Source organism: Diorhabda carinulata, chromosome X, assembly GCF_026250575.1.
Source record: "Diorhabda carinulata isolate Delta chromosome X, icDioCari1.1, whole genome shotgun sequence".
In the NCBI taxonomy this organism is placed as follows: domain Eukaryota; kingdom Metazoa; phylum Arthropoda; class Insecta; order Coleoptera; family Chrysomelidae; genus Diorhabda; species Diorhabda carinulata.
Genome location: NC_079472.1, coordinates 33,566,883 through 33,592,883, shown reverse-complemented (window position 1 = coordinate 33,592,883; position 26,001 = coordinate 33,566,883). Strand labels below are relative to the sequence as shown.

At 30.8% G+C, this 26,001-nt stretch overlaps 2 protein-coding genes across 8 annotated transcripts; one reads left to right on the top strand and one right to left on the bottom strand.

Moving 5' to 3' along the window:
• The first annotated feature begins 511 nt into the window (after nucleotides 1-511).
• Nucleotides 512-25,878, top strand: LOC130900604 (phosphopentomutase). 4 transcript variants are annotated; one of them, XM_057811312.1, is made up of 9 exons: nucleotides 512-679; nucleotides 18,825-19,157; nucleotides 21,165-21,333; nucleotides 21,385-21,737; nucleotides 22,718-22,849; nucleotides 22,929-23,137; nucleotides 23,200-23,498; nucleotides 24,894-25,120; nucleotides 25,734-25,878. In XM_057811312.1, the coding sequence occupies exons 2-9, from the start codon at nucleotides 18,829-18,831 to the stop codon at nucleotides 25,834-25,836; spliced, it is 1,821 nt and encodes a 606-aa protein (XP_057667295.1). In that variant the 5' UTR covers nucleotides 512-679; nucleotides 18,825-18,828; the 3' UTR covers nucleotides 25,837-25,878. The 4 variants fall into 4 exon arrangements, with proteins under 4 accessions (XP_057667295.1, XP_057667296.1, XP_057667298.1 ...); XM_057811313.1 differs by lacking the exon at nucleotides 512-679 and adding an exon at nucleotides 8,552-9,064; XM_057811315.1 differs by lacking the exon at nucleotides 512-679 and adding an exon at nucleotides 12,558-12,885.
• LOC130900606 (START domain-containing protein 10-like) lies at nucleotides 2,442-12,811 on the bottom strand. 4 transcript variants are annotated; one of them, XM_057811318.1, is made up of 6 exons: nucleotides 12,452-12,811; nucleotides 8,645-8,775; nucleotides 6,276-6,468; nucleotides 5,358-5,490; nucleotides 4,932-5,199; nucleotides 2,442-3,209 (listed from the first exon to the last, which is right to left on the bottom strand). In XM_057811318.1, exons 2-6 carry the CDS (start codon nucleotides 8,756-8,758, stop codon nucleotides 3,141-3,143), a joined length of 777 nt encoding a protein of 258 aa, XP_057667301.1. In that variant the 5' UTR covers nucleotides 8,759-8,775; nucleotides 12,452-12,811; the 3' UTR covers nucleotides 2,442-3,140. The 4 variants fall into 4 exon arrangements, with proteins under 4 accessions (XP_057667301.1, XP_057667300.1, XP_057667303.1 ...); XM_057811317.1 differs by having other exon boundaries at nucleotides 8,645-8,762; XM_057811320.1 differs by lacking the exon at nucleotides 8,645-8,775 and having other exon boundaries at nucleotides 12,452-12,712.
• Nucleotides 25,879-26,001: the final 123 nt, after the last annotated feature.

Here is a 26,001-nt window from a genome sequence, read left to right as displayed (position 1 = left end):
ACAAAGTAGTATACGTATTTTGTAATCAGGTAATCGCGTATCTGATATTCCGAGAATTGCAATAGATAACGAATTAATTTCTGCTCATATTTTGAAATTTGACACATGACATAAAACTCATCGAAATTTGGAAAGAAATTAATATAAAATAAATAGGCTATGTTCATCCGAAAAATATGTGGTTTCATTTTAATCATTCATTTTAAAATTTCGTTGTTCATATCACTGAACTTATGCAATTAATTATACATTTATTTGACATATATTATTACACCCATAGACAAAGTACAACTATACTATGCGAAACATATACTTTCGATATTTAGCAGTTGTATACTGTAGCTTTCTTTGTATCTAATTCTAATATAGGAACACGAATTCCATCAAATGCATAGTCTAGTATTACTATGTTTATACTTGCACCTTGATCAAAAAGCATCAAATTTAGATTTGTGTTCTTAATATATAATTGACAGGGAAAATAAGACTTCACACAAAAAGTTGGTAACATGCGTGTAATTTTTGTTGGTAACACTTGCTTGCTCCAAAAAAAAACGTTATTTATATTTTCTCAAATAGTGTTTTTGTTATCAATTGTAGGAATTAAAACCAATATAATGATTATGTTTCACTGTTTTTTGGAAAATAGAAGTTGATATCTATACGTAAATATATAAAAGTAAGTATAATATCTATTGTAATTAGAACAGATGAGAGAGCAAACAAGGTGAGGTTATGAAGTGAAAATGTATGTTTATTAGTATTTATATAAAACTTATAATATAATAACGTAAAATGTATATAAATAGGACTTTTGATAATGATTCAGTCGAACTAATGAGTTGTAAAAGCAAATGATCCAAAACTTTTTCAGCTCATTCTAATGTACCTTTCAATATCTAAGAAACGTCTTCATCACTTTTGAGGACCATAACAGGTTTAATTTTGTAGCTGTTATATAATTATGAATCCAAGGTTAACGATATTCATATTGTGAGTGGTCATATGACTATTTTCAAAATTTTAATATAAAATTTAATTATTCAGCATAATTCCAAAATTTCACATCTTTTTCTTAAATATAATTCAATTCATTTCTCATTCCATTCAGTTGAAATTTGTAGTTACATCACCTTTATCTAGGAACAGTGTTAATTTGTTTATATAATTACTCTAATTCCAAATTCCTTTTTGATAATTAAAATGTGAGAATATTATTTCAAATTCATTTTATCTCTAAACTCTTCCAAAAAATATCTTGACTACTGATCTGTGAAAATATCACTGTTTTTCATTCAAATCCATGAGAGCAAAGCTCAAAGTAAAAATCATTGAATTTCAAATATTATCCTTTATTTTTTATTTTTTCATTTTATTTGATTATCACAATGAATTTACCTGTCAATTGATATAGACCTATTTGAACAAATCATATTGTTTTTAAATCTCACATTTTCCTTTTTATACACTTTGCAAAAACTTTCTGATTAGCAAAAAGAAATTGCGTCCGGGGGTGGGTCTGAGGGGGCTGGGCAATGTGGAGATGATGCCTTCTGATCAATAATCACGCAAAGCCATGTATGGAGTTCCTTGTCCATCTAAGGGTTCAATGGGTTTAATGTTCAAGGAACCATTTTCAGGGCAAAAAGGATTGGCAGACAGAATAACTATCTTCTTATGAAGGATTCTAACACTGATGAAAGTATATATATATATATATATATATATATATATATATATATATATATATATATATAAAGGACAATAAGGAAAGTAATTTTAGATAATCGTCAAGAGGATGGCAAAGCAGCAAATTATATTTTTAAGGAAGAATCAAGGTGCACCATATATAGAAAGTGAAATATTTCAAAAGGTTTAGTTATAAGGGCATTTACTCTTATCATTAATAAGAATCTTATGAAAAAATGTAAGCCGACAAACATATACCCCATACAGTACCTAAAACTCTCAAATATAAGCACATACACCAAGGAATTGTTTTATTTTGGAAATTCCAAAGTTTGAAGGTAAACAGGATGAAGAGTCGGGTACCTATTTTTGTGAGGAATGGTTGACATAGACTTAAATATACAATATTTGTCCATAGAAATCGTTTCATTTCGATTTCTGCATCTATGTTCACAACATATACAGAATTAGAAGCATATCAAGTTTTATATTATAAATGGAAGTTATCTACTCAAAGGTTAGATGATTTTTCTGTACTTCTGTATGCTCACGACCCATATGAAGTTGAAAATATAAATTAGAATGCTATGGAATGGGGTCCTGCATTTTTTTTTAAATACAAGAAAGAGTCTAAACAAGTTTACTTGAAATGTGAGATGACTACAGTGTCACCATACTTGAAGAAAAAATATTCAAAATATTTGAAGAAAAACGTAACAAGCCGAATGGCATGTTTGAGGTGAATAAATGGATTTTATATAAGAGAAAAATATTTATTTCAATTCATAAAATTTGCATAAAACTTGAATATAAAGAACAGCAGCTATAAAAAAATAAAAGACCAGCATATTTCATATAAGTATATACAACTTCACCTGGTTGGGATAATTGCCAAAACATATGACGTAAAGACAACAAAACAAACAAAATATATATGTGGGTGTAAATAGTTCAAGAACTATATATAAAAACTGGGTTAATAATAAAATATTCATCTTATAATTGGGATTTTAAAAAATATAATTTCTTTGCCTTTTCTTGCATTCTCTATCAAAGTTAAACAGTAATGTTGGTGGAAATAGTGTTAAATCATCCTTTTCCTTATTCAGTTTGGTTATGCAGCTTCGAGATTAGAAAAAAATAGGTTTGACACCCATTGGTGTCAATATGTACTCAATAGTTGTTTACCAAGAAAATAAATATAACGTACTCAACAAATACTAGATATTTGTTTGAATGAAAAATACAACAATTTTGTACCTTCCAATCTCCTCAATACTTAACTAGATATAATACTGTTAAAAAATATGTTCAATAAATAATTATTTATAAAACAGTTATAGAATGACTACAAAAAGATTCAAGTAAAACTTAAATTCTATCTTCATTACATATTAATCTGAAAAGCTTATCACAAAAATTTTGGTTGAGGTTTCGTAAGTTTCGCTGCTCTAATTTGATTCGGTTTCTTCTTCTTCGCCATCCCCGGAATGTTCTACAGGAACTCCTATATCCAAACACTAAAACAACATTTGTTTATATTAATGAAGACTTAATGAAAAACTTAACTGAGGCACAGAATGAGGTTATCTGTATACAAAATCAAGCATAAAGTAAACAAAACAGTATTTTTCTTAGTGTGAATTAAAATTTTTCATCTTGAACTATCTGGAATGTTAAACAATCAAATCATTATTGCCTGATCATGAAATATTCTATTGTTTAAATAAAATTTTGGTCAAAATATGTTTTGTAAATAATATAGCAATATATGTGAGATACAGTGGCCTTGGGTATTATTATTCGACCATTTTATTCTAATCCATAACTTGAAAAACATTCCAATATACATCACTAGTTTAATTATATTAATATACAAGGTTGCCACTAAAAATATGATGATAACTAAGAGAAAGTACTTTTGATTTGTAGAGGACATTCTTTGAGTCAAAATATGAATTTTTATTAATCTTTTGTGGGTTTTAATATGAATTCAATAATAATTATTAGTATAAAAATATCTGTTGAAAGTATTTAAAATATTTCTTAGTCATATATGTTTGTAAATAAAAAAACTGGCATTAAAAAAGTGAGCAAGTTACGAGTTGAGAATATACTCACTCTATAAATCGTGTGACTAACTAAAACAAAAACATTAATTCATCAATTTAATCTCCTTCAACAGTGCTTGTAGAATGATTTATCTTTTGCATTATAATAGGCTTCAGTTTCATTAATTGCTTCCTCATTTGAGATGAATTTCTTACCGACGAGCATTTTTTTGAGATAAGCGAATAGCTATTAGTCACTGAGGGGCAGATCTGGACTATATGGTGGATGAGGAAGCAATTTGAAGTATAATTCGTTCAATTTAATCATAGTTGTCATCGACTTGTGAATCGTTTCATTGTCTTGGTAAAACAATGTTTTTTTTTTCTTCGACATATGAGGCTATTTTGCATTCAAATGAAATCCAACAACTCTTTGTAGTGTCCACTCAGATGATTATTTTGATTCCATGATCCATATTTCATCCATTGTCACATATCGATGCAAAACATCTGATTCAATACATGTAAACATGGTCAACCACTGTTCTGGATTATCAACACGTTGTTGTTTTTGTTCGACTGTGAGTAAACACGGCACCCACTTTGAAAAAAGGCTTTCTCGTGGCCAAATGTTTATGCAAATTCATTTCATGATTAGAAATAACCAATTTGTAGACTTTTAGATGTTTTCTGGAGTAATCACCGTAATTGGGCGACCAGAACATTCATCATCATTGTTTAAATTCAGCAAACTAATGAATAATAAATGATTCTTTTCGATGGAGCAGAGATCAGATAATACTTTTGAAGCCATTGCTGATCTTGTACAGTATTTTTTACATCAAGGGGCATGATAATTAACACAAAATTGTTTTGAATCCATTGTTACGAAAATAGCTTCACAAAAATCGATGTCACTTCTTTCTAACCAATCGAAATGTCATGAAATTTCACACATAGTATTCTGAAAGTTGGTATTTCATAAACGTTATATGGATTTGACAGTATCAGCGCCATCTGTGTATCAGTCACATGATTTATTGAATGATTTAATACTTTCATTTGAATTATAACAAATTTTATGAAGAAAATTGTAATCATATAATACATATAAAATTTATTATATATAAAACAAGATTCAGTACAAAAATAATCTTTTCAATGTTGAATTATCTTTTCAGAGTTACTTACATCCGATATACTAATCCTAGGTGAATCTAACGTTTGTTCTGGATACACCCAGGGTTTGTAACCAGGATTTTCTTGGGATGACTTCCACAATTCGTAACCTTCAGCTGCCTTTTTTAATTGTTTTACAACTTTCGGGGCAAATTTTTGAGTTATTTTGTTAACTAGCCAAGGAGGAAGTTTTCCTCTGGGATCAGTTTGAGATACATATCCTAAGAAACATCCATTGGAACCGTCTCGGATAACGAATCCCGTCAGATGGGATATCGCCCTATAAATTCAATCACTGAGTTATCTACCTGAGTAAAAGAAAGCAAAGTCTTATCCTATGAAAAGTTAGTTTGTTTTTTTCAAGTTTAAAAATTCGCTTCTTCCAAAAATATACCTTCAACTAATTCACGTTATCCAAAAATTAATGTAGGAACTTACCTAATATATCCTTTTCTGTTCGCATAATCTTTATGTTGAACAGAATGGTTAAGGATTAATTTTTCACTGCCCATGTCTAGCCATGATCGCTGAAGGACAAAGTCCCTGTTTTTTACCGGAGCTGGACAAGACACTAAAAGCAAATAGCTTTGGTAATGCGGTACTTCCAACCAAGAGAATGTAGCACATTTGTCGAATTCACTACTTTTCGTATTGGGAGTACAGGTTAACAAATAACTACTTCACATGCTTACTTACTCCCAATGAAATTAATGAATCAATTGAAAAAAACTACGAATTAATTAATTAATTAATCGAGACATAAAAGAAAACGTGAATTTTGATGGAGGCTCCTAGATGGTTTGGGCGAGCATTTCAATGGAAGCAAATATCGAGTTGGTTTTTATTGAAACTAGCGGTGGAGCGGGGGGATTAACGACGAATCGATAAATAGAACAATTTTTGGGTTTCTTACTCTACACCAGTTTCATCCCAATACAGGACAATGCCCGTCCACATACTGCAGATTATATGAGACAGTATTTAGAGAATGTCGAATTTGTCGCTATGGATTGGCCAGCGCTTAGCCCGGACTACAAATTTTTTGCTAGAGATTTTTTGACCGCGTGCGTGCTACTTAAGTCTATATTTCTGAAGGATTTCATGTTCCAAAATTAGAAAAAAACTAGAAGCTAGAACTGCATGTGAAGTTTCAAATGAGTTAGAAATTAAATTTCTAGTGAATTTCAAAAAATAAAATAAAAACCGTGGTGTAACCTAACCTAACATTAAGAAAAACTTACGGCAACTTACAATCAGGAATGCAGATGTACAATTTTCACGATATATGATCTAGCAATTTTTTTTGTCGACATTAAACAGTTGTGATATTGAAAATATATTAAAGACTCTACTTACATGCATAATACCCTACGTCATTATTTGGATTCAAGTAACCTATTTCTACAGACGCTTGCATATGTTCGTCCCATTCTTTCCTATATCCGGGATCATGTAAAACATCGAATAACGTATTTGCACTTATATCCTGGAAGACTGTTTGAACTTTGACCATTTTGAAGCTAGTATTTGGAGTGGTTTTGGTCCATACCTAAAATATAACATGCCATTGAATGTAATTGAAATAAATAGTGTACATAAAGCAATCAAAAGATACTACTTGTGGCATAAATTTATGTATATAAACATTAGTGACGTGTTGTTTACAAAATCATATGCCCTTAACATTCATTTAATTAGCAGTAGCATAATTTCTAATAATAGCTGTATGGCCTCTGTAAATTAATACATATTTACTTTAACTGATTTTAATAGACATCAATGGCGCCATCTGTAAACTTTAATGGACCAGACATCGATACTCAAGTGTTAATAATGTATACCTCTCAGAGAGGTCGTATGGAGTCAATTATAATCGATTACTCGTAATCAAACACTCTGTTTATAAGAGGTAGCGCAAAATATAAAATTTATTACCAATATTAACAGTTCGTTATTTGATGAATGGAATTTGTTTTAAATTTATTTGCTATTTTTATGGACTGTATCACATACTTCGACCAATATTTTCACTATTTTAAGTATTTCAAATCTTACACTTTTAATTGCCTAAGTCAGATATTTTTATATCGCTAGCTGGGCAATACAACGGATGAACTAAATTATAAATATTGCATGGAAACAAATTAAGATAATATTAGTTTTATGACATCCTTGCACCTAATCTTTATACTCTTTTAATTTTTCCGGTTAAATTAATCCACATTAGACTATGCAATTAAACTGTTATCAATACTGATTATTTTTTTTAGTTTTTATTCAATAATATTATCTGATAGTGCATTAAGTTCGTATTAAAAATAGAGTGGAGTTAAGTATGTTCAGGTAGGCGTACACTGCTGATAGAAAGAGAAAAAACATCGGTTTACCTATATGGACAGTTCTTATGGGAAAAAACGTCTCTACGTTACGGTGTATTTATTTTCTTTCTCGTTCGAGACACTTTATATCTATACTGCGCATGCTTTATGCACGTAAAAGATGCGCAGAACTAACTGAAGCGCTCGGAGGAGAGAGAGGGAACGATACATTGTTTCTGTCACTTAGTCGGAACCCCTTCCACTTATAGAAATTGTCCATATTACATATATGGTTGAACCGAAGTTCTTTGTCTCTCTTCTTATAATTCAATTCCACTTAAATGGCAATTCTTATCTTCAATAATAACTCTATGGTTTGTTCCCTTTGATATTCAGTTTTCTTGTCTTCTGTACGTTTTTATATTGTAGTTTTGGTTATTAATTAGACACAAATCATAGATGTACATTAAAAGATTTTAACATATTTAAAACTTTAAATGTGAATGTATTGAATTTTTTTTCTACTAAAGTACCTACTCGTTGATTTTATTTAAAGAAAAGCTCGCATTCATCTTATTCAAACTAAAATAAATTGACTGTTTATTGATTTTACTATATTAAGATTTATTATAAGTATTTTCACTTTAAACATATTTATAAACTAGTATCTATTTTCCAGTATTAAAAAAATCTAACGTTGAAATGTTATTCTATAATATTTAGTAATACAATTTCCATTTAATTTTATCATAACCTCTCATAAATTAGAAATTAGTTCCCAATAATTTCGTTTGATAAATAATAGCGCCACTATCGTACATATTTTTAACAATAAAAAGAAGAATCAATTGTTATTTATCTATGACAAGAATCGTTTATTTTATTTCTAATCACCTGTCAATCATTTCGATCTGTTAGTTTGAAATTGATTACAAAATAAATATAAAAATAACAACAATCAAACAAATATTTTTGCTATTATCTTTATGTATAATCCCCGATTGATTATTCAGTTACGTTAAACTTCACTCGGTAATTGGACACGGCAAAAGAATTGTTTAATTAATTGTATTTTACGGAGTGATTGGGTAATAGAACAATTGAGAGAATTAATACAGCAATCACTGTAACACAAAATATGACCCAATTAATAATACCCAAAGAAATTTTTACTTAAATCGTCAATTTAAGTGAAAAATAAAGTCCAGAAACTAAATAAATATTGATATTAAAACTTTCCCACTATGGATTTTCTGCAACTACATGATTTTTCTAATATCGTTACCTTTTCTTGTCACTCGAACAAAATATAGACACCAGTAAACCCGCAAGTTCCGCACAATGACAAATATAGTAAACATCATGGAGATGTATATAGAATATATGAAATAAAACGAAAACGGTTACCTTGGTCTCGTTAACTTTGTGATATTCCAATTTCCAATCGGTATCATCATCTACTAACGTTTTCAACATATCGAAATCGCTATCATCCGCGATTTTCACTATACCCGGCTCCATTTAACTGCAAAGAATATCTGCCATTTTAAAAAAATAGTTTTAGGTTATAAACTCTTTCGACTTGAAAAGTATCAATTTTCAACTGCTACGAAGTGCTTCATGAAGAACTATTGATTTTTAATATAGTGTTTTCTATAATGAGAGCTAAGTTTTCGGAACCGTAGACGCGCTAGTTGTGTTGTCGTTCGTCGACATTGTGTATATATTTATAAAAGGTTCCGCGCGACGTCATTCCAGATTTCATTTGTAGGTGGTTGTACCGGGAGACTTCAATATATTTTATATCGAAGGTATAGATAATTAAAGGTAAATACATTATTTTGAAAATTACACACTTGTTAGTAATCAACGCCCTTTACTACACCTATTCAATGAGATACGGGTATGTTATCTCATGAAAATTAAATTGAATTTCAATGATTGTATTGAATATATATACACCTTATAGTTTGGTATGATTTTGTTGTAAACATTGTTTCTGAACTAATACATGGGCCGAGGAAAATTTTTCCTTATAATAATAGATATTTTTTCTCTACAATTATTTTTAAAATTAATAGATAAATGTGTAGATACATGATTTTACTTTTATCAAAATTTTCTGTACGTCGATATCAGTGATCATTATAATAAGCTCTCAAACCTCACTACATTACTAATGTTCAAATTACTATAAAGAAAAAATCAATAATGGATTACATAGTTTTATATTTAACTATATTTTAAGTGATTTTCCATGTTATAGTTGTTTTGAAAAACAACTCTAATCTATTTATTAATGTATTATTCAATATAAGTATATAAAAGTTCCAAAAAGCACCCCTTAGATGCACTAATTTGATAAAAAAAAGGAATGGAAAGCCAGATATACATTTATGTAATAACCAATCAATTAAATAATTATAACTAAGGGTTACAATCCATTTTTCAAGCACTAATTTTTCTTTATATATAATTAGGTATACCAAGAAATGTAATATAATGTTTAAGGATGCAAACATTGAGTTTGAATATCAATTAACAAAAAAATTATACTAAAATCCGTTAATACTTATTTAACATTGAATTTTGGAAAGTCAGTTATGCGACGTTCATGTACAATTTAATTTCCCACAACTATGATTTCATCACAATTCTTTTCAAAGTTTATACGCATAGTTTTAAAAACAAGATGGTATATGTGAAGCATAAGGATGCAGCTTCTCTCTCAGATAGACAAATAAGGGATACCATTGATAAGAAATCAGATAAAATTGAAATGGCAGAGATGTTATATGTAAATGTTTACAAATGTAAATACCAATAACACGAACAATAGTACACACGAAACAGTAAGAGGTCACATACAAATAGAAGGAAAAAGATTTGATAAATAAAAACAATAAAATGAGCAAACGGTTAGGAAGATAACTTTATACTATAGTTCATACGTGTGGTCGGCCGTGAAGCCGTTGAGCACATACGCCTTCAGGTAGGGTCGCCCTGCCCCACTTGACGTTACTAAAGTCCGATGTCCTTTGAGAATCCGATCAACTTGATACAATGATAGGATACAGAAATTTAAAACCAAAAAAATAATCAAATGCAAATATAACGTTTGAGCCTATAAAGTAAAAAAATATAAAATAATCCAAAGCTATGAACAGATAGATATAGAAACAAAAAACAAGGTATACATAATGCCTATCTCTTCAAGAAAAATATTTAACAGAGAATTGGGTGATTCAAAGAAGGCAAGAAAATGAAGTGGAAGCAATTGAGATTGATATTGAGGAAAAACAAAGTGGAATAGAATCGAAAAATTAAATATGAATAAGAATTGTTCTGGAAAATGGGTTTGAAATTGAAATGAGTTTCATAGAGTATCAAAAAGAACCATTTATGCTATAAAACTTATTATCTCCATCCAACATATAATCGTTTTTCCACCGCCGGAATATCCAATAAAAAAAGAAATACTATACAGAATTAATAATAGTTTTTGATTAAACTTTTAACATTAAAAAAATATTTATAAAAGACAATAAAAGTAGCGCGATTTCAGCACCCTATGTGTGGAATTTCGATTGACCAATTATAGTATCTGAAAGATCTGAAATTGGTCATAAAAGGACAGTTGGTCTTACTAATTGAAAAATTTTTTATAAAGGGGTAAATGTTTTCAAGGTCATTGAAAAATTTTAGCACCTTATTCACGAAAAACATAAAAAATTCCACCTATGTGCGATCGAGAAGCATTCGCTGATAATTAGTCAGTTTAATTCAATATTAAAAAGAATTAAATAAGTTTTCATTGTCGTAACGTTTGTACTTTGAGCCGGTTTATTGTATCAGGGCAGTGAAGACTTAACGCACACCTCTTAACAGGTGGGCGATTCTTTCCCATATATATCGATTTTTAAATCGTAACCTGATGAAACGATTCATAAAAAAATCGAGGTCTAAAAGATCGATTTTTAAAAAATCAAGAAAGGTACCATAAAATCTCTTATCAGTAAAATCGGGGATTTTTAGTTCAGAGAATTCGATAACAATTATTTTTATAACCATATTAAAGTATCAGATCAGGTATAAAAGAAGATATTTATTTTCTAAATGTATTTGTAACATTAAGAATTTAAGAAAATGGATAATACAGTTTTTTTTTATTAAAAAGAAGTGACGATAACTAAGCACACAGCCATCTTGCGATTTTTTAGGTAACTAAACCTTTAACCGACAACACCGTAATAATTACGAGTTCGTTTATCTAATTATAAATAATCAAAAAAGAAAAAATCGAATGACGATTTTCAAGGCTGAAATATTGATTCAGTACAACATATCGATTTAAAAATTCGATTTATTTGGTCCGAGGAATTGATGCGGCGCAAAAATATGTGCCGGGAAACTAATAACGAAACAGTTTGTACGTCGCATTTCTAATTAATGACATTATATACTTTGTTTCCATATTTTGAAAATTTTTTGCAAATTAGTATACGAATCACCACTTGCCGAAAAGCGTAAAGTGACAGCTGATTTTTCTTTCACCGTTATGCAGTCTCGAAAATATGTGTCTTGTCTCGCAATGTTTGTTCCAATCAAAATTATAAGGGCCTAAAAATATGGAGGAATATCCTGTAAGGCTGGATATAGTTTCAGATTGTATTTGTAATTTATTTTCGTATAATTATGAAAAACGTCACCGAGTTCCCACCATATATACAAGTGACTCACTATGTATATTTCATATTAAATTAATTGCGTTCATACTTTGTATGAAACTTGAATTTCTGTTTACAACCTAAAACTTAAAGATACTAGATGTTTTAATATACAAATTTTTCTCTTTCAAAAAATAATAGTGAGTCTGTTTTGGTTATGTTGAACGAACAATCTTTTGTAATGTCAATATCAAATATTTGAATAGGGAATTGTCAAAATTTCATTTTCCTATCTTATCTTATATTTACCATTGTTGCAATTAGTATAATTATACCAATTTTCATATTATAACTTATCCATTCAAAAATATTTAACCCCTTTAACTAATTTTATGTAGTGACATACGTCACTTTTAATATTAACCTACATACTTTCATTTTTTGGTTGAAATATTTAAAGTATTTTTGACTACCAACCAATTGGATGAACAATCTAATCAGTAAGATGTAACGAAAATACTTAGTAGTAGTTTAAATTAATACTTACGTAAACTCAATTATTCCGCATAGAAACTAGAAAGGATTTTATAAAATCACAATAACAACAGTACATAAATATAAACGGAATTAATCAACTGAAAGGACTCCTTATCACAATTTAGATAAAACAATATCGAGTAGTGCTTCCACGTTGTCTGTTCTCGTCAAAATCTATATAAACACTTCCACAATTACAATTTTTTTAAATAAATTCTGCTTGAATTCAATTTGAAATTGTAAATTGACGTTACCGTAACGGTGACGTTTCCATTGCTTTCAAAATTCAAAATGTGATTAGAATCTTTTTCTGCTAGTAGATATTAAATTCAATTGGTGTCTCATCAACGACACGTTATCTATACTACCTAGATATATTCAGTATCAACTTGGAAATAAATGGAATTTGTGATTCAATAGGTGGAGTGTTAATTGGACCATCAGGTGCGTACACATAACACGTTTTACATTTTTATTTATATTTCTTTCTTTATTTGCAAATTTGCAATCTATTTCTATTGAGTAATAAGTAATTGGTACGATGCAAGTGAGTCGATCCCTGCAGATTCAGGACAACAACAACAGTCAAAATAGAAGGGTCCACATCAGAAGAGATAGCAATAAGAAGAGGCGTCTCCCTTACTGTTTAACCTCTACTCTGAGGTAGTATTCAGCGAAACCCTCGAGAACACAACTGCAGGCATAAAGATCAATGGAAACATTATAAACAATCTTCGTTACGTGGATGATACCGTGGTAGTGGCCAGAAAACTACCAGAACTTCAATTTCTTATGGCCTTTATATGAATACCTAACCAAACTATTGGTATTCTGAAAAATGCAAAGAAACGCCACCCTAAGACTCCGTGGAGAGATCATTGAACAAGTGTCATTTCTAAGATACCTGGGCATGTTCATCAACCAGCAATGCGACTCAGAACTCGAAATCAGATCAAGAATTGATCAAGCGCGGAACACCTCTGGCAAACCGCAACCTCAGCCTGGAACTCCGAACCAGAATGCTTCCCTGTTACATCTTTCCTGTCCTTCTGTACGGATGCGAAAGTTGGACCATGGATGCGGTCACGGAGAAGAAAATTGATGCGTTAGAAATGTACGCCTACAGGCGATTGCTGCGGATATCTTGGACGGAACATAAGGCAAACATAGAGGCTCTAGAGCAAATGGGTAAACTTAGAGAACTTCTCACGACAATCAAGGAGAAAAAGAACATATAAAGAGAGGGGAGCGATATGAGATTCTCCACCTGATAATAGAAGGGAAGATCGAAGGGAAACAAAATTCATGGCTGAAAGACTTGCGCAGATGGCTCGGACAGACGTCTACAGAAATTTTCAAATCTGCGGTTTTTCGTGCGACAATAGCCATTTGAATCGCCAACCCTCGTAGTGAGACGGCGTTGTAAGAAGAAGAAGTGAGTGTCTTAAGGCAGGTACCGTTCTTTGCGAGTTTATCTTACAGATAATCGGACCATTGTCTTTTTAGTCTTCTTCCTTACATTGGGGTGTTGAACAGAGTTGTTTTTTATTGACGATCCCACCGACCCTTCTACCTTTTAACTTTTAACTGACTTTTAAATTACAGCGGAATCGTTTCTCTTGTTTCTCACAATAAATTTTGTTTTGAACTTAAGTCCATTCCTTGTCACGGCTCTGTTCCAACTTCTGCGCTTCTCACTCTATCTGAAGCGAGGCAACACTGAAATGAGATAGGTGTACCTATCGTATTTCCATACTCGTTCAGTTAATGATGAAGAATTTGTTTACAAAATCTTGTATAACACCATCTAGTTACCAGTAGAAAAATTGAATGCGTCATTTGCTTCTGGAACCTCTCATAAATATACAGCGCTACATAGTGAATAATAGAAAAAGTGAATGTCATTTGTTTGGTTTTAAGTATGAAGATTGAACAGAGCCCTCTAGTTATTAGTAGAAATATCAATTTGTTTTTATTGTAGATAAAATGAAAAATACATTTATCGTCTTTTATTGTTTTTTAATTAGTATAAAGCAGACGCGAACAAATTCGAAACAAAATATTTTATCGCTTTTCGAAATATTCGCTCTTAAGGTCTATAATATTTTTGCAAACGCTCAAACCAATTCTGGAAACATTTTTTCCACTTAACAGCTTCTCGAGATGATGATAATCGCTGTACGCGCATCTTTGTTTCACAGCGGAGAACAAAAAAAAGTCATTAGGCGATAAATCATGTAAATACGGGAAATGAGACATTAATTCGATGTTTTTTTCTTCCAAATATTCAGTTGTTTGACGTGCTTCATAGGAGCTGGCATTCGGAACATATCTTTCTCACATATACCTCTACCTGTCTGTAGGTCACATGCCGATCTTCATTTATCATGTTGGGCACAGCATCGTTGTTTCTCGGAATGACCACCTATTTTGGTCGATATTTATCAATGATGAATGCATGAAATTGTGAAAACAGTCGTCTCTGTTGGTGTTCATTACAAAAAGTTGTACGGAACGATTCTATGCATTGTATCATAAAAAATCTTCGCAACTAAGCCTGATTTCGATTTTTGCACAATCTTGTTTCTTTTAAACGTTCATTATCATCAATTTATTCAATTCCAAAATAGTCACTGGGTCGCAATAACAATGTTCACAAATACAGTGGTGTCACAATCCATTAACGCCACCTATTGTTCGATTGTATAAATTTAAAAGGCAACCTTCGTATACCACTAATTATGCAATACGTAAAATTCAACACCCATAACTATTTTAAGTTACCGTATCAATTACGTTAATCGCAATAACAATTTTGTGATAGCATAATATGTTGACGATATAACTTTTCTAAACAAATAAGGTTTATCAGCTTGTAAGAAAAAACAGTCCTATATAAGTAGTGAATGTAGTTACATATAAATAATTGCTTAATTTGGTAAGTCTATTTTATGAAACCAATTTTTTATTTAGAATATTTCATACTGTTTGGTTAATGTAGAACGTAATAAAAAAAGATAAATTCAGAAGAAACCATTGCATAATACATAATATAATTTTTTATGTTTTTTTTCCTCCAGACTATAATCAATTGTTGTACTTTATGTACTTCAATTGTGAAGTGAAAAAGTACTGAAAAAGAAATATAGACAAATCTGCACATAATAGACCGAAAATAACGCACAAGTTATCAATAGAAAAACGAATTTCGATAAATATAAATTATTACAAAAGAGATCACCAATATGAGTGGTCATAATGTTCGTTACGTATTGAAAGGAATATATTTTTATACAAAAACAATCATTTTATTTGAGTACATTTTGTCCAAAGTTTCTCCAGAATTCTGTATGAGATGATTTCTCAGCTGGAACAATTTCTTGTGGTTTGGAAACTATAATCACTCGGTTCTAAATCCGTGAGGAAGTCGCATTAGCTTGTATCTGGGTTGATTCGTGTGGCACTATTCCACAACATTTCTAGATCTTTCCCAAAGGTCCCAGGAGTCTGATAGTCGTGCTGGTACTAGGTTGCTTTCCTACTGCTTCCCTTGTACCCTAAATTCCTTATAAGACCTAAGCACGAACGATAAGATTGAAAAATCTCCGTCGCTTTCTCTCCCATCTGATTTGGACTGACATTCCCATTTTAACACTGAGCTATGGCTTGTTACCTTATTTGTAATACATATCTATTTGCATGATAATCGTTTTTTGTGCATTTTTCAAAAAAAATGCGTTATTAGCTTTTTGTTCGTCCGTTTGAAGTAGCGTTGTCTCCTTTATAGCTGTAGATATGCCGAAACGGAAGAAATTATGGGCATTATTTTTTTTTATTTTAAGACAGGTCAAAATTTGACGTTTCAACCTATTGTGGTCTTTATAGATCACCTAAAACATTATTATCAAAACATAATTCTGTTCTAACCACAATAACTTATTTTTCAGTTGAATTTTTGTAGTTGCATTGATATTCATGTTGAAGGTGATCTATTAATCAATATAACTTGTTCTCAATGTCACGTAATACTTTGATAAAGACCGTAACAGGTCGAAACGTACAAATTTTTCATGGAAACTTTCTTTTACAAATTAAGATTTTTGATAATATTTAAAGTAAAAAATGCACTATAGCTTTCAGCGCCAAGAGTGCGACGACTTTTTTTACTATTTTTTTTCTAATTGATTTGAATTTAGAGATATCAGTTTAATGTATTGGTAGCTTTTATGTGTATTCAAAGTACGAGGTCTGGCTATTAAATAACGAGACTGTGCGTCTATAGGGCGGCATAGACGGGTGGGGTAAAAATTATCAACTTTAAATTTCTCGTTAAATTGTTCGACTGAGTGCTATAATTGTTGAAATAGGCCTATGGGGACAATTCTCTATCACGTGCGCGAGTTTTTGAGGGTCGAAAGCGCTTTAGCGAAGGCCGAGAGAGCACTGAAGATGAACAGCGCCCAGGTCGCCCTGTGACTGTTCCAACTCCGGAAACAGTGACCAAAATCAACCAAATTGTGCGTTCAGATCGTCGAATGAGCATCAGAATGATTGCCGATAAAAAAACTGTTACAAAAATTTTACATGAGAAATTACACATCACAAAAATCTGCGAAGTTAGTGCCCAACAAATCTAACTCCTGACCAAAAGCTCTTGCGTCAACGGGTCTGCTCAGATTTCCTTGAAAGGTTAGAAAAACATCTTGGACTGATGCTTTGAAAGGAACCCGATGTGAGTTGATGGAAGCGATAAAGCAAAAAACGGCGGAGCTCTTAAATGCACTCACCAAAGAAGACTTCCAGCACTGCTTCAATCAATGGAAAAAACGTATGGAAAGGTGTGTGGCGAATCTAACCTAACCAGTCTCGTTATTTAATAGCCAGACCTCGTATAGTTGACTGTAAACGTTGGTCTTAAAAACGACTGTGCTGACAGAATTGAAAGACCTCCAACGGCGGAGCTTTCTGAATATCAAATATACAGATAGAAATTGTAACCATATATTTTATGTGAATTTTGCAAGACATTGAATAAATATCTATAATTTTTCGATTTCTTTTCCATGAAACTAAGTAAAATTGAAGGCTCTAATATCCTGTTTTAGCTGTCTCATAATCTCTGGTTTATTAACATTCACTATATCATTCAAATATTCCATTAAAAATAAAGGGGCAGGTGAATTTGGAGAACTAAGTGGCGGAAGGAAATCTGATGTTTATAAAATTAAACCTTCACCAAAAATTTCACCTAGCATCTCTATAATTTCCCTAGCAGTGTGCGCAGATGCTACAACCACAAATTACGCAAATGGCCGAAAAAAATGTAGACCGATAACTATAGGCTACAAGATCGCTCCCAACTAAGATACCAAAAATTTTCTATTTTGTTTGTTGATAAAACTATTTAAATGGAAATGTGACATCAAAAAAATCAATTTCTTTCGCAATTGACTCAAACGCTTAGCGTATTTTACCTATAGGTCTTAAAACGAAGGTAATATGGTTAGTTCATTTCACATGCACTTAGTTTCTCACTCTGTGGCCGGCAGTTCGTGGTTGTGATCGAGGGATGAGAAAATTGAATATTCAACTTCAAATTAATTATAATAAATATGAAACACGCGAAAGAACTTTTGAGTACAGGTGACAGGTTGTATGCTTTATCTCAAAATTTTCCTCCCTATCCTAACCACGTCTATACCTAGATAGCAGCGCCGCGCCATGGCTATTTCAAATAGTTAAAAACCTGTGGTTAAGATAAATGGTCATTAGCATTAGCATTATAGTTTCAAAGTTGACTTTAGTACTAATATCTTCCACAAGGGTCGTCAGTCTAATCCAGTCTCTCAAAACGATCTATTATGGTAATTTGTGTTTAACATTGGTGAGTTTTATGTAGCCTATCTGGAATCACATTCCGCGTCCTTCTCTTAGATATTACAGATCATTTAGAAACTATAAAGAACTATTTTATTGTGTATATTTCATTGCTGGAATGAATAATTGCAGTTTTTAAATCTTTTAAACTAATCAATATGACAGAAATCTTTTTATATTGTGTTGTTGGAAATCAAGCTCCCTCCGCCCTACGAATTTCTCCATTTTCATAAAAGTAGTTATGAAACATAATATGATATTTTACAAATTTTTTAAAGCCGTTCACTAATCAACCAAAACTATTTAATATTTTAAACAGTCAAATATAAGGTCAAGGTTGACAATAATCTTGTTTTCGGTGATATTCAGCAATAGATTTTAAATCAAGTCTACAAATTTGTGTACTATTTCATATTTTTTGAGTAATTAAAGTTTAAGCATATTTCAAATTACTTTTCGTTTCATTATATTAACAAATTCATTTAATTATAAAAATATTGTTGTAGAAAAATGTGTGATATAAACACCGGTTGTGCTGCACTAGATCAAAAAGTAGCCGAATGGCTATTTTTCGACAAAAACGAAACTACTGCGAACGCTATAAGAAGTCTTTTAGCCGAAAAGCAATTCGATGAAATCAATAAATTACTATGTAAACGATTAACTTTTGGAACGGCGGGATTAAGAGGAAAAATGGGACCGGGATACGCATGTATGAATGATTTGGTTATTATTCAGACAGCCCAAGGTTTTTTAAAGTATTTAATCAAAAGCGACGAGAATTTATTAAAAGAAAACGGAATTGTAGTAGGATACGATGGAAGACACAACAGTAGAAGGTACAGAATTCATTCATATATTTTTTACGAATATCGCACTTTTCGTCTATTTGGAATGTTTCAACACAAATGGTATTGTAACTAAAATTTTTATTAAAGGTTGTGTCATTGTTCCAAATGATTCATCTCATTTTGATGGTTTAGAGATATCTTTTAAACTCAAAGATAGTAACTGGGCGCTGTAGATCGAAACTGTGAGATTTATTATCAAATATTTCCCCTTTGAACTTTTTGGGAAGCTATTCTGACAAATTGGTCGTCCAATGGAGTGGATCACAATCACGTCAGATGAAATCATGCCTTTTCGTTTATTTCGTATCGCTCTTTTCGTTCTCCTAATCTCACAAATGATCTCACACTAGAGTTTTTACTTGTGAATCGATTCCCTTTATTTTCCTTTCGTCTCTATATTTATTTATTCGTTTCAAATATGGTGCTACAGAAGATTGTTTAGATTTCCCTGAACTGCGAAGTGCATGATACTGGAAGAGTTAAATTTAATCATCAGATTATCATTATCTCATTATCATAAAGAAAGTGTTGTAATATTGTGAACACAAATCACAAACTTTTCCACGTATCGTTACACCAGGTTGAAGATCGAGAAATATGGAATGAGACAAAGAGAATAGAGATATTCCAAAGAGATTACGACCCTCATAACTCACAAAACGAGCAGAGAGCGACAAGAAGATCTCTAGATTGAATATAGAACCCAAATCTCATCTCCAGTAACAACGGTCTTTAAAAAACTGTTTCAGTTTAATTCTTTTCAATTTTCGTCTTTGATTAACTTTATCATAAGCGTTCGTTTGATCTTTAGATAATTTGAGGAATTCATAGGAATCCGTGTAATAAAAAAGTGTTTGAAATATCCCCTAACCAATTTTTTTTACTCGCACATACATAGTAATTCAAGACAAGTGAAAACTATGAAAACACGGTTGCAGCATTAAATCATCCACACCGACGTTGTTTACAAGATTCGATTATATGTCCAGTGTTGTCAAGTCGTATGCTATTTGATACACTGTTTCCTGAATGTCTCAGCTTCTTTTGGTGAATTTTTTTTTGTTCAATCAGTGTATGAATAAAATATCGTCTGAACTGCATTTGAGATCGGATCCAAAGGTCGTAGCTTTTACATATTGTGATTTGTCAAAGAATTATTTTTATCTAGACAATTTAGAAATCGGAAGATAGTGATAAATCGATCTTTACGCATCGACTTATATACAAATAAATTGTACTTCGAATCCCAGTAGTCTCGTATCTCCATATCTTCTTTAGAGACTTATGGGTCAAGATAGTTTATGGTAGTGAGTAGTTTTTCGATTCATTCATAAGAAACTCAACTACTCCTCAAAAATAGATTATCTACAGCGTTCATGTCTTTTTTGAATAATTTAACAAAATAAAAAAAATCACCACAAACACAGTTGTCAATGAAGTTCATGAAAGTCTTCGAAATAACGAAGAGGTTATAAGATATGATATAAACATGAATAAAGTGATCACATGACTGTTGGGTTCAGTTAAACATGCTAGTCGTTAAATGCCTATTTCCTGTAATTTATTTGGAAAAATTGCTTTCCTGTTATTTATAAACGTTTTTATTATTTTTTCCACTCCGTTTTCATTATTTTTTGCGATAACGACAGATATTTTTATCAATCAAAACGACGCCATTTTGAGCTCGTTGTTTGTTGTTTCAAATGGTTGCTTCTAAAGAAATTCGATCGGTGGTTTTCTTTCTCTGAATTCAAATAACGTATTTGTAAAATGTTTCCTATTAATATTATTACAAAACTTTCTCGGATTCTATTCCCCTGAAGCTGTAATATAATCGGTTACTGATATATGACCTTTTTTAGTTGCCCACCCGGTACATACTGTCCAAAATAGCATTTAAGCTCTTAAAAAAAAGGAAAGTTTATTTTTAACAAACACTTCACCGCCATATGTTGCGTATATCAATATCAGTTTTTATCTATTCAATATTTACAGATGGGCTGAATTGACTGCGGCAATATTTATTCACGCTGGATATCCAGTTAAATTATTTAGTACAGTATGTCCCACTCCGTTCGTTCCCTATACTGTCAGACAATTCAAATGTGCTAGTGGCGTTATGGTGACAGCATCGCACAATCCGAAAGACGATAACGGTTATAAAGTACGTTTCGAATAATTTCAAAATCAAATTTGGATTCCAAGTTTTTTCCAGGTTTATGGACCGAATGGGGCTCAAATAATTTCGCCAGTCGACGAACAAGTTCAAGCGAGTATTTTAGAGAATTTGGTACCTTTAGATACCTCGTGGGATACGTCAATTTTGTCGAGCAGTTCGTTATTGATGGATCCGCTGGCAGATATTTTTTGTCGTTATACCAACGTGATATATACAGAGATATCGGAAGAAAGTAAAAATCTTAACAAAAAAATGAATCTGTTGTTTACTTATACGCCTATGCATGGAGTAGGATACAAGTTTATCGAAAAAATTTTCGAAGTGATAAACGTGAAATTTAACGTTGTCCAGGAACAAAAAGATCCTCATCCCGATTTTCCGACTGTCAAGTGAGTAAATTGGCCATTATAGTATTTTGAACAAAAAAATTAACGTTGACAACAAATATCTACTTAAAAAATAAGTCAAATAATTTTATTTTCATGACGACAGGCTATTAGGCATTTTTCAAAAATTAAAAAAATCAAAATTTGGCACTAGAAGAACTATTGGCAAATTAACCATTTATTGACGTATAATTCTGATCCGTTTACCGTGACATTCAATTATTTACTGACTAATTGCTGATTAACAAGCGTCTATTTATTCAAAACGGATTTCTGGATCATTCGGATTGTAGAATGCAAACAAACAAAAAAGTCTTCTTAGAAATTGAGTCTATAAAACTTAAAGGAAAGTTCCCATTTTGTTTTTGTTCCAAAAATAAAAAGCTATTGAAGAATTAATCATTTATTCGCATATTATTCCGATCCGTTTAACATGACATTCAATTATTTACTGACTACTCGGTGATAAACAAGCGTCTATTTACAAAACGGATTTCTAGATAATTCCTACTATAGAATGCAAACAAACAAAAATCTTCTTAGTAATTGTTTCTATAAAAACGTTCATAACATTCTGTAAAAAGTCAATAAAAACAATATAAAGAAATTGCTGGCTTACATGAAAATGTAAATGGAATTTCTGAGAATTTCTAACCAAATCCGTCAAACTTTAGATTTTTTAACATAATATAACAGGACCGGCATCACGATCTACGTCAGTGGACGAGTTCGTATCAGTATTTTGTTTCCTATTCCTAGAATTTTTGTTAAAATGATAAAGATTAGGATTATAATTTATTAATCTTGTTCTTTCATTTATATATTGTGTGAATTTGGAATTGATCTGAATCTTTTAATGTTTCATAATAAAATATTAACAAGATGATTATTGATAGTAAAAACTTAATGAAATGTAATAGCATCAAGGTTTTGTAAAGTAAATTCAATTTTTAAATGTGAATACAGTTTGTTCCTTCTTTTAGGTTTCCAAATCCCGAAGAGGGTAAAGAAAGTTTAGATTTATCATTTAAAACGGCCGATTCCAATGGAAGTACGATAATTCTAGCTAATGATCCGGATGCCGATAGATTAGCGGTCGCAGAAAAAAATCCTCGGTTAGTATTCTAGCAAATCGACATTTAAATATCAATTAAATATTTTTCTTTAATTAATTGTTGTATAATTTGTTTTAAGAACTGGAAATTGGAAAGTTTTCAATGGTAACGAAACAGGAACATTACTCGGGTGGTGGATCCTCAACTCCTTCAAGAAAAAAAATCCCGATTTACCATTGGATAAGATTTACATGCTCTCTAGTACGGTTAGTTCTATGATATTGAAAACCATGAGCAAAAAAGAAGGCTTCAAATTTTTAGATACCTTAACGGGATTCAAATGGTTAGGTAAATAATAAAATAACGCTGTAGCTCTAAACTTTTATTCCATTTTTTTATTTTTTTTTCAGGAAATAAAGCGTTGGAATTAGAACAACAAGGAAACAAAGTTATATTCTGTTTCGAAGAAGCGATCGGTTTTTTAGTTACGACAGAAATTTTAGACAAGGATGGTGTATCAACGGCAGCACAAGTAGCAACAATGGCTTCCTATATTTATAGTCAAAATAAAACTTTGGATGATCAACTTAATGAAATTTTCGATATTTATGGTCTTCATATTTCTTGTAATTCTTACTATATTTGCCACGAACCTGCCATTATCAAAGAAATATTTACTCAAATTAGAAATGCGAAAGGAAAAGATACAGTAAGTTCTGTATAATTGGAAGTTCTTTTTTCTTCTTCTTCATCTTCTTTCTAACATGGATGACCATATTAGTAGGCTACTGCATGTTCATTTCCAAGAAATTTTTCCCGAAAGACGAAGTCCAGTATCTTCGCCATCGTTTAGGAAATTTTGAAAATAATAAATGATATATCTAAATTTAATTTGGACACTCATTGCTTTTCTTAGCTTATTTTTTTGATTGCGTTTTTCATTTCAATTAAAACAAAAAATTAGTTTCAAATTTATATCTGTCAAAAAATGGCTTTTCTCTACTTTTCTTTTAAATAAGACTGTAATTTTTGATTGGGACAAAAACTACTTTATAAATCTACTTTTGGCTAAAAATGGTTTTTACAACTTAATTTTGAGCAAAACATGAGTTTTTCAGAATTTACTTTTTCTAAAAAATGACTTCAATTTTTATTGCAGGTTTCCAAATCCAATTTAGTCGTAAATTCGTTTTAGTACTTTAACTTTGGACAATAATTGTTTTTGCAAATTCAATTTTTTCAAAAATGACTTTTGCATTGTTATTTTGGAAAGTCTCGACTTTCAATTTCTATTGTGGACCAAAAATAACTTTCCCTAAACTAATTTTTATAAAAAATAGTTTCCTAAATTTTATTTTCCACAAATCATGAGTTTTCCATGGTTTTTTTTGTCGAAATGGATTTTCCACATTAAATTTGGACAAAACTGTTTTCAATATCAATTTCCTACGATTTTTGTGAACAAATCACTTTTGCATTGTTATTTTGGACAGTCCAGACTTTAATTTTCTATTGTGGACCAAAAATAATATTTTCTAATCTAATTGTGTTGAAAAATTGTTTTTCCAATATTATTTTCGACAAATCATGAGTTTTCTATGGTTTTTTTGTCGAAATAGCTTTTCCATTTTAAATTTTGGAAAAAAATAGTGTTGTCAAATACAAGTTTTCAAAAAATAGTTTCCTCAATTTCAATTTTCTACAATTTTTGTGAAAAGATATGATTTTTAAAGTGACTTCTTTATACAGTCCCAAAATAGCTTATAAAATCAGTTTTTTAAAAAAAGGTCTTGCATATTTATTTTGGACAGTGTCATATAATTTTCAATATCAATTGTGACTTTTTCGAATCTGGTTTGTCAAAAATTGGTTTTTTCTATTTTGTTTTCGATAAATCATGAGTTTCCTCTACAGATTCTTGTCAAAATAGTATCATCAGATTGAATTTGAACAATACTATTGTTCCGAATTCACTACTTTTTCAAATGGCTTGGAAGGGTTTATACCCCTAGATAGCGGCCATGGCATATGAGGAAGGGTTTATACCCCTAGATAGCGCCCAGATTACAGATACCATCAAATATTTCAGGAAAGTATTTTTCAGTATCCACAATCAATTTTGAATGGTAAATACAAAATAACGTCAGTTCGAGATTTAACTACAGGGTACGATAATAATCAACCAGATAATAAGGCGATTTTACCAGTATCTGCAGCTAGTGAGATGATAACTTTTAATTTCGAAAACGGTTTAGTGTGTACTTTAAGGACCAGTGGAACTGAACCGAAAATTAAATATTATACGGAGATGTGTGCGACGCCCGAAATTAAGTAAGATAAAAAAAATTTTCTAAATATTTTATTAAGAAGATATTAAATGTTTTTTTTGATGATATTAATGATAAATAAAAAAAATTTCAGTCATTATCACAATGATTATTGTAACTTATATTGATGTTTTCCTCAAATATTACCAAAGAGGACTATCTAGAATATTCAATAACCTAATTATATAAGTAAAGGCTAAGTTATAGGGAAAAAAGAAAAACCTAACAAGAGTTGTTACAATTTAATGTAATGTTTAAAATTCATATATTAGTTTTGTAAATATCGAATTTATTTTTTATTGATTGAATATTTTTCAATAATTTTTGACTTTGTTAATTCATTCTCTTCCTCTAGTTCCTCTACAGAAGATTCCCTTATAACCTTTTAATATTTTCAAATATGATTTTTTTTGTTTTATTTATATCTTTTATCAAATTAAACACTATAATGCACAAATATTTTCCTGTTATTTGTCATTATATTTTTGAAAAACTGTATTATTAAAATTAATAGGTACTCATGATGATCTAATGAATTCCTCTTAATATTAGTGAAGGTATTTTTATTAGTTAAATTAAAATGATGATTGCTTCCAAAAATAATTTTATTTTTTAAGGGATAAACAACAACTGATAAACATTCAACAGGAAATGGTGAAAGCGATTTGCGAAGAAATGTTGCAACCTAGTAAATACAATCTTAAACCGCAAGGTTCCTAATTTATTAACTTTACGAAATAATAAAATGTAATGGAAATTCTAGTGTGTATTTTCATTTTACCTGAACAATATTCCGTGTCTTTTACAATAAAATAGATTTTTCATCCCACATAACATAAATACCAAAATCAATTGATTACCCGATCCAAAATAAAGTGTTTGAAT

What these genes read in the sequence shown, in the direction of transcription:
- LOC130900606 (XM_057811318.1), bottom strand. Translation starts at nt 8,758, where the DNA reads ATGGAGCCGGGTATAGTGAAAATCGCGGATGATAGCGATTTCGATATG. An exon ending in AACAGAAAAGGATATATTAG is followed by an intron (nt 5,200 to 5,357) that starts GTAAGTTCCTAC and finishes TTGAATTTATAG; the next exon opens with GGCGATATCCCATCTGACGG. An exon ending in CTAGGATTAGTATATCGGAT is followed by an intron (nt 3,210 to 4,931) that starts GTAAGTAACTCT and finishes ATGTTGTTTTAG; the next exon opens with TGTTTGGATATAGGAGTTCC.
- LOC130900604 (XM_057811312.1), top strand. Translation starts at nt 18,829, where the DNA reads ATGTGTGATATAAACACCGGTTGTGCTGCACTAGATCAAAAAGTAGCC. An exon ending in GTCGCAGAAAAAAATCCTCG is followed by an intron (nt 22,850 to 22,928) that starts GTTAGTATTCTA and finishes ATTTGTTTTAAG; the next exon opens with AACTGGAAATTGGAAAGTTT. An exon ending in ATGCGAAAGGAAAAGATACA is followed by an intron (nt 23,499 to 24,893) that starts GTAAGTTCTGTA and finishes AGTATTTTTCAG; the next exon opens with TATCCACAATCAATTTTGAA.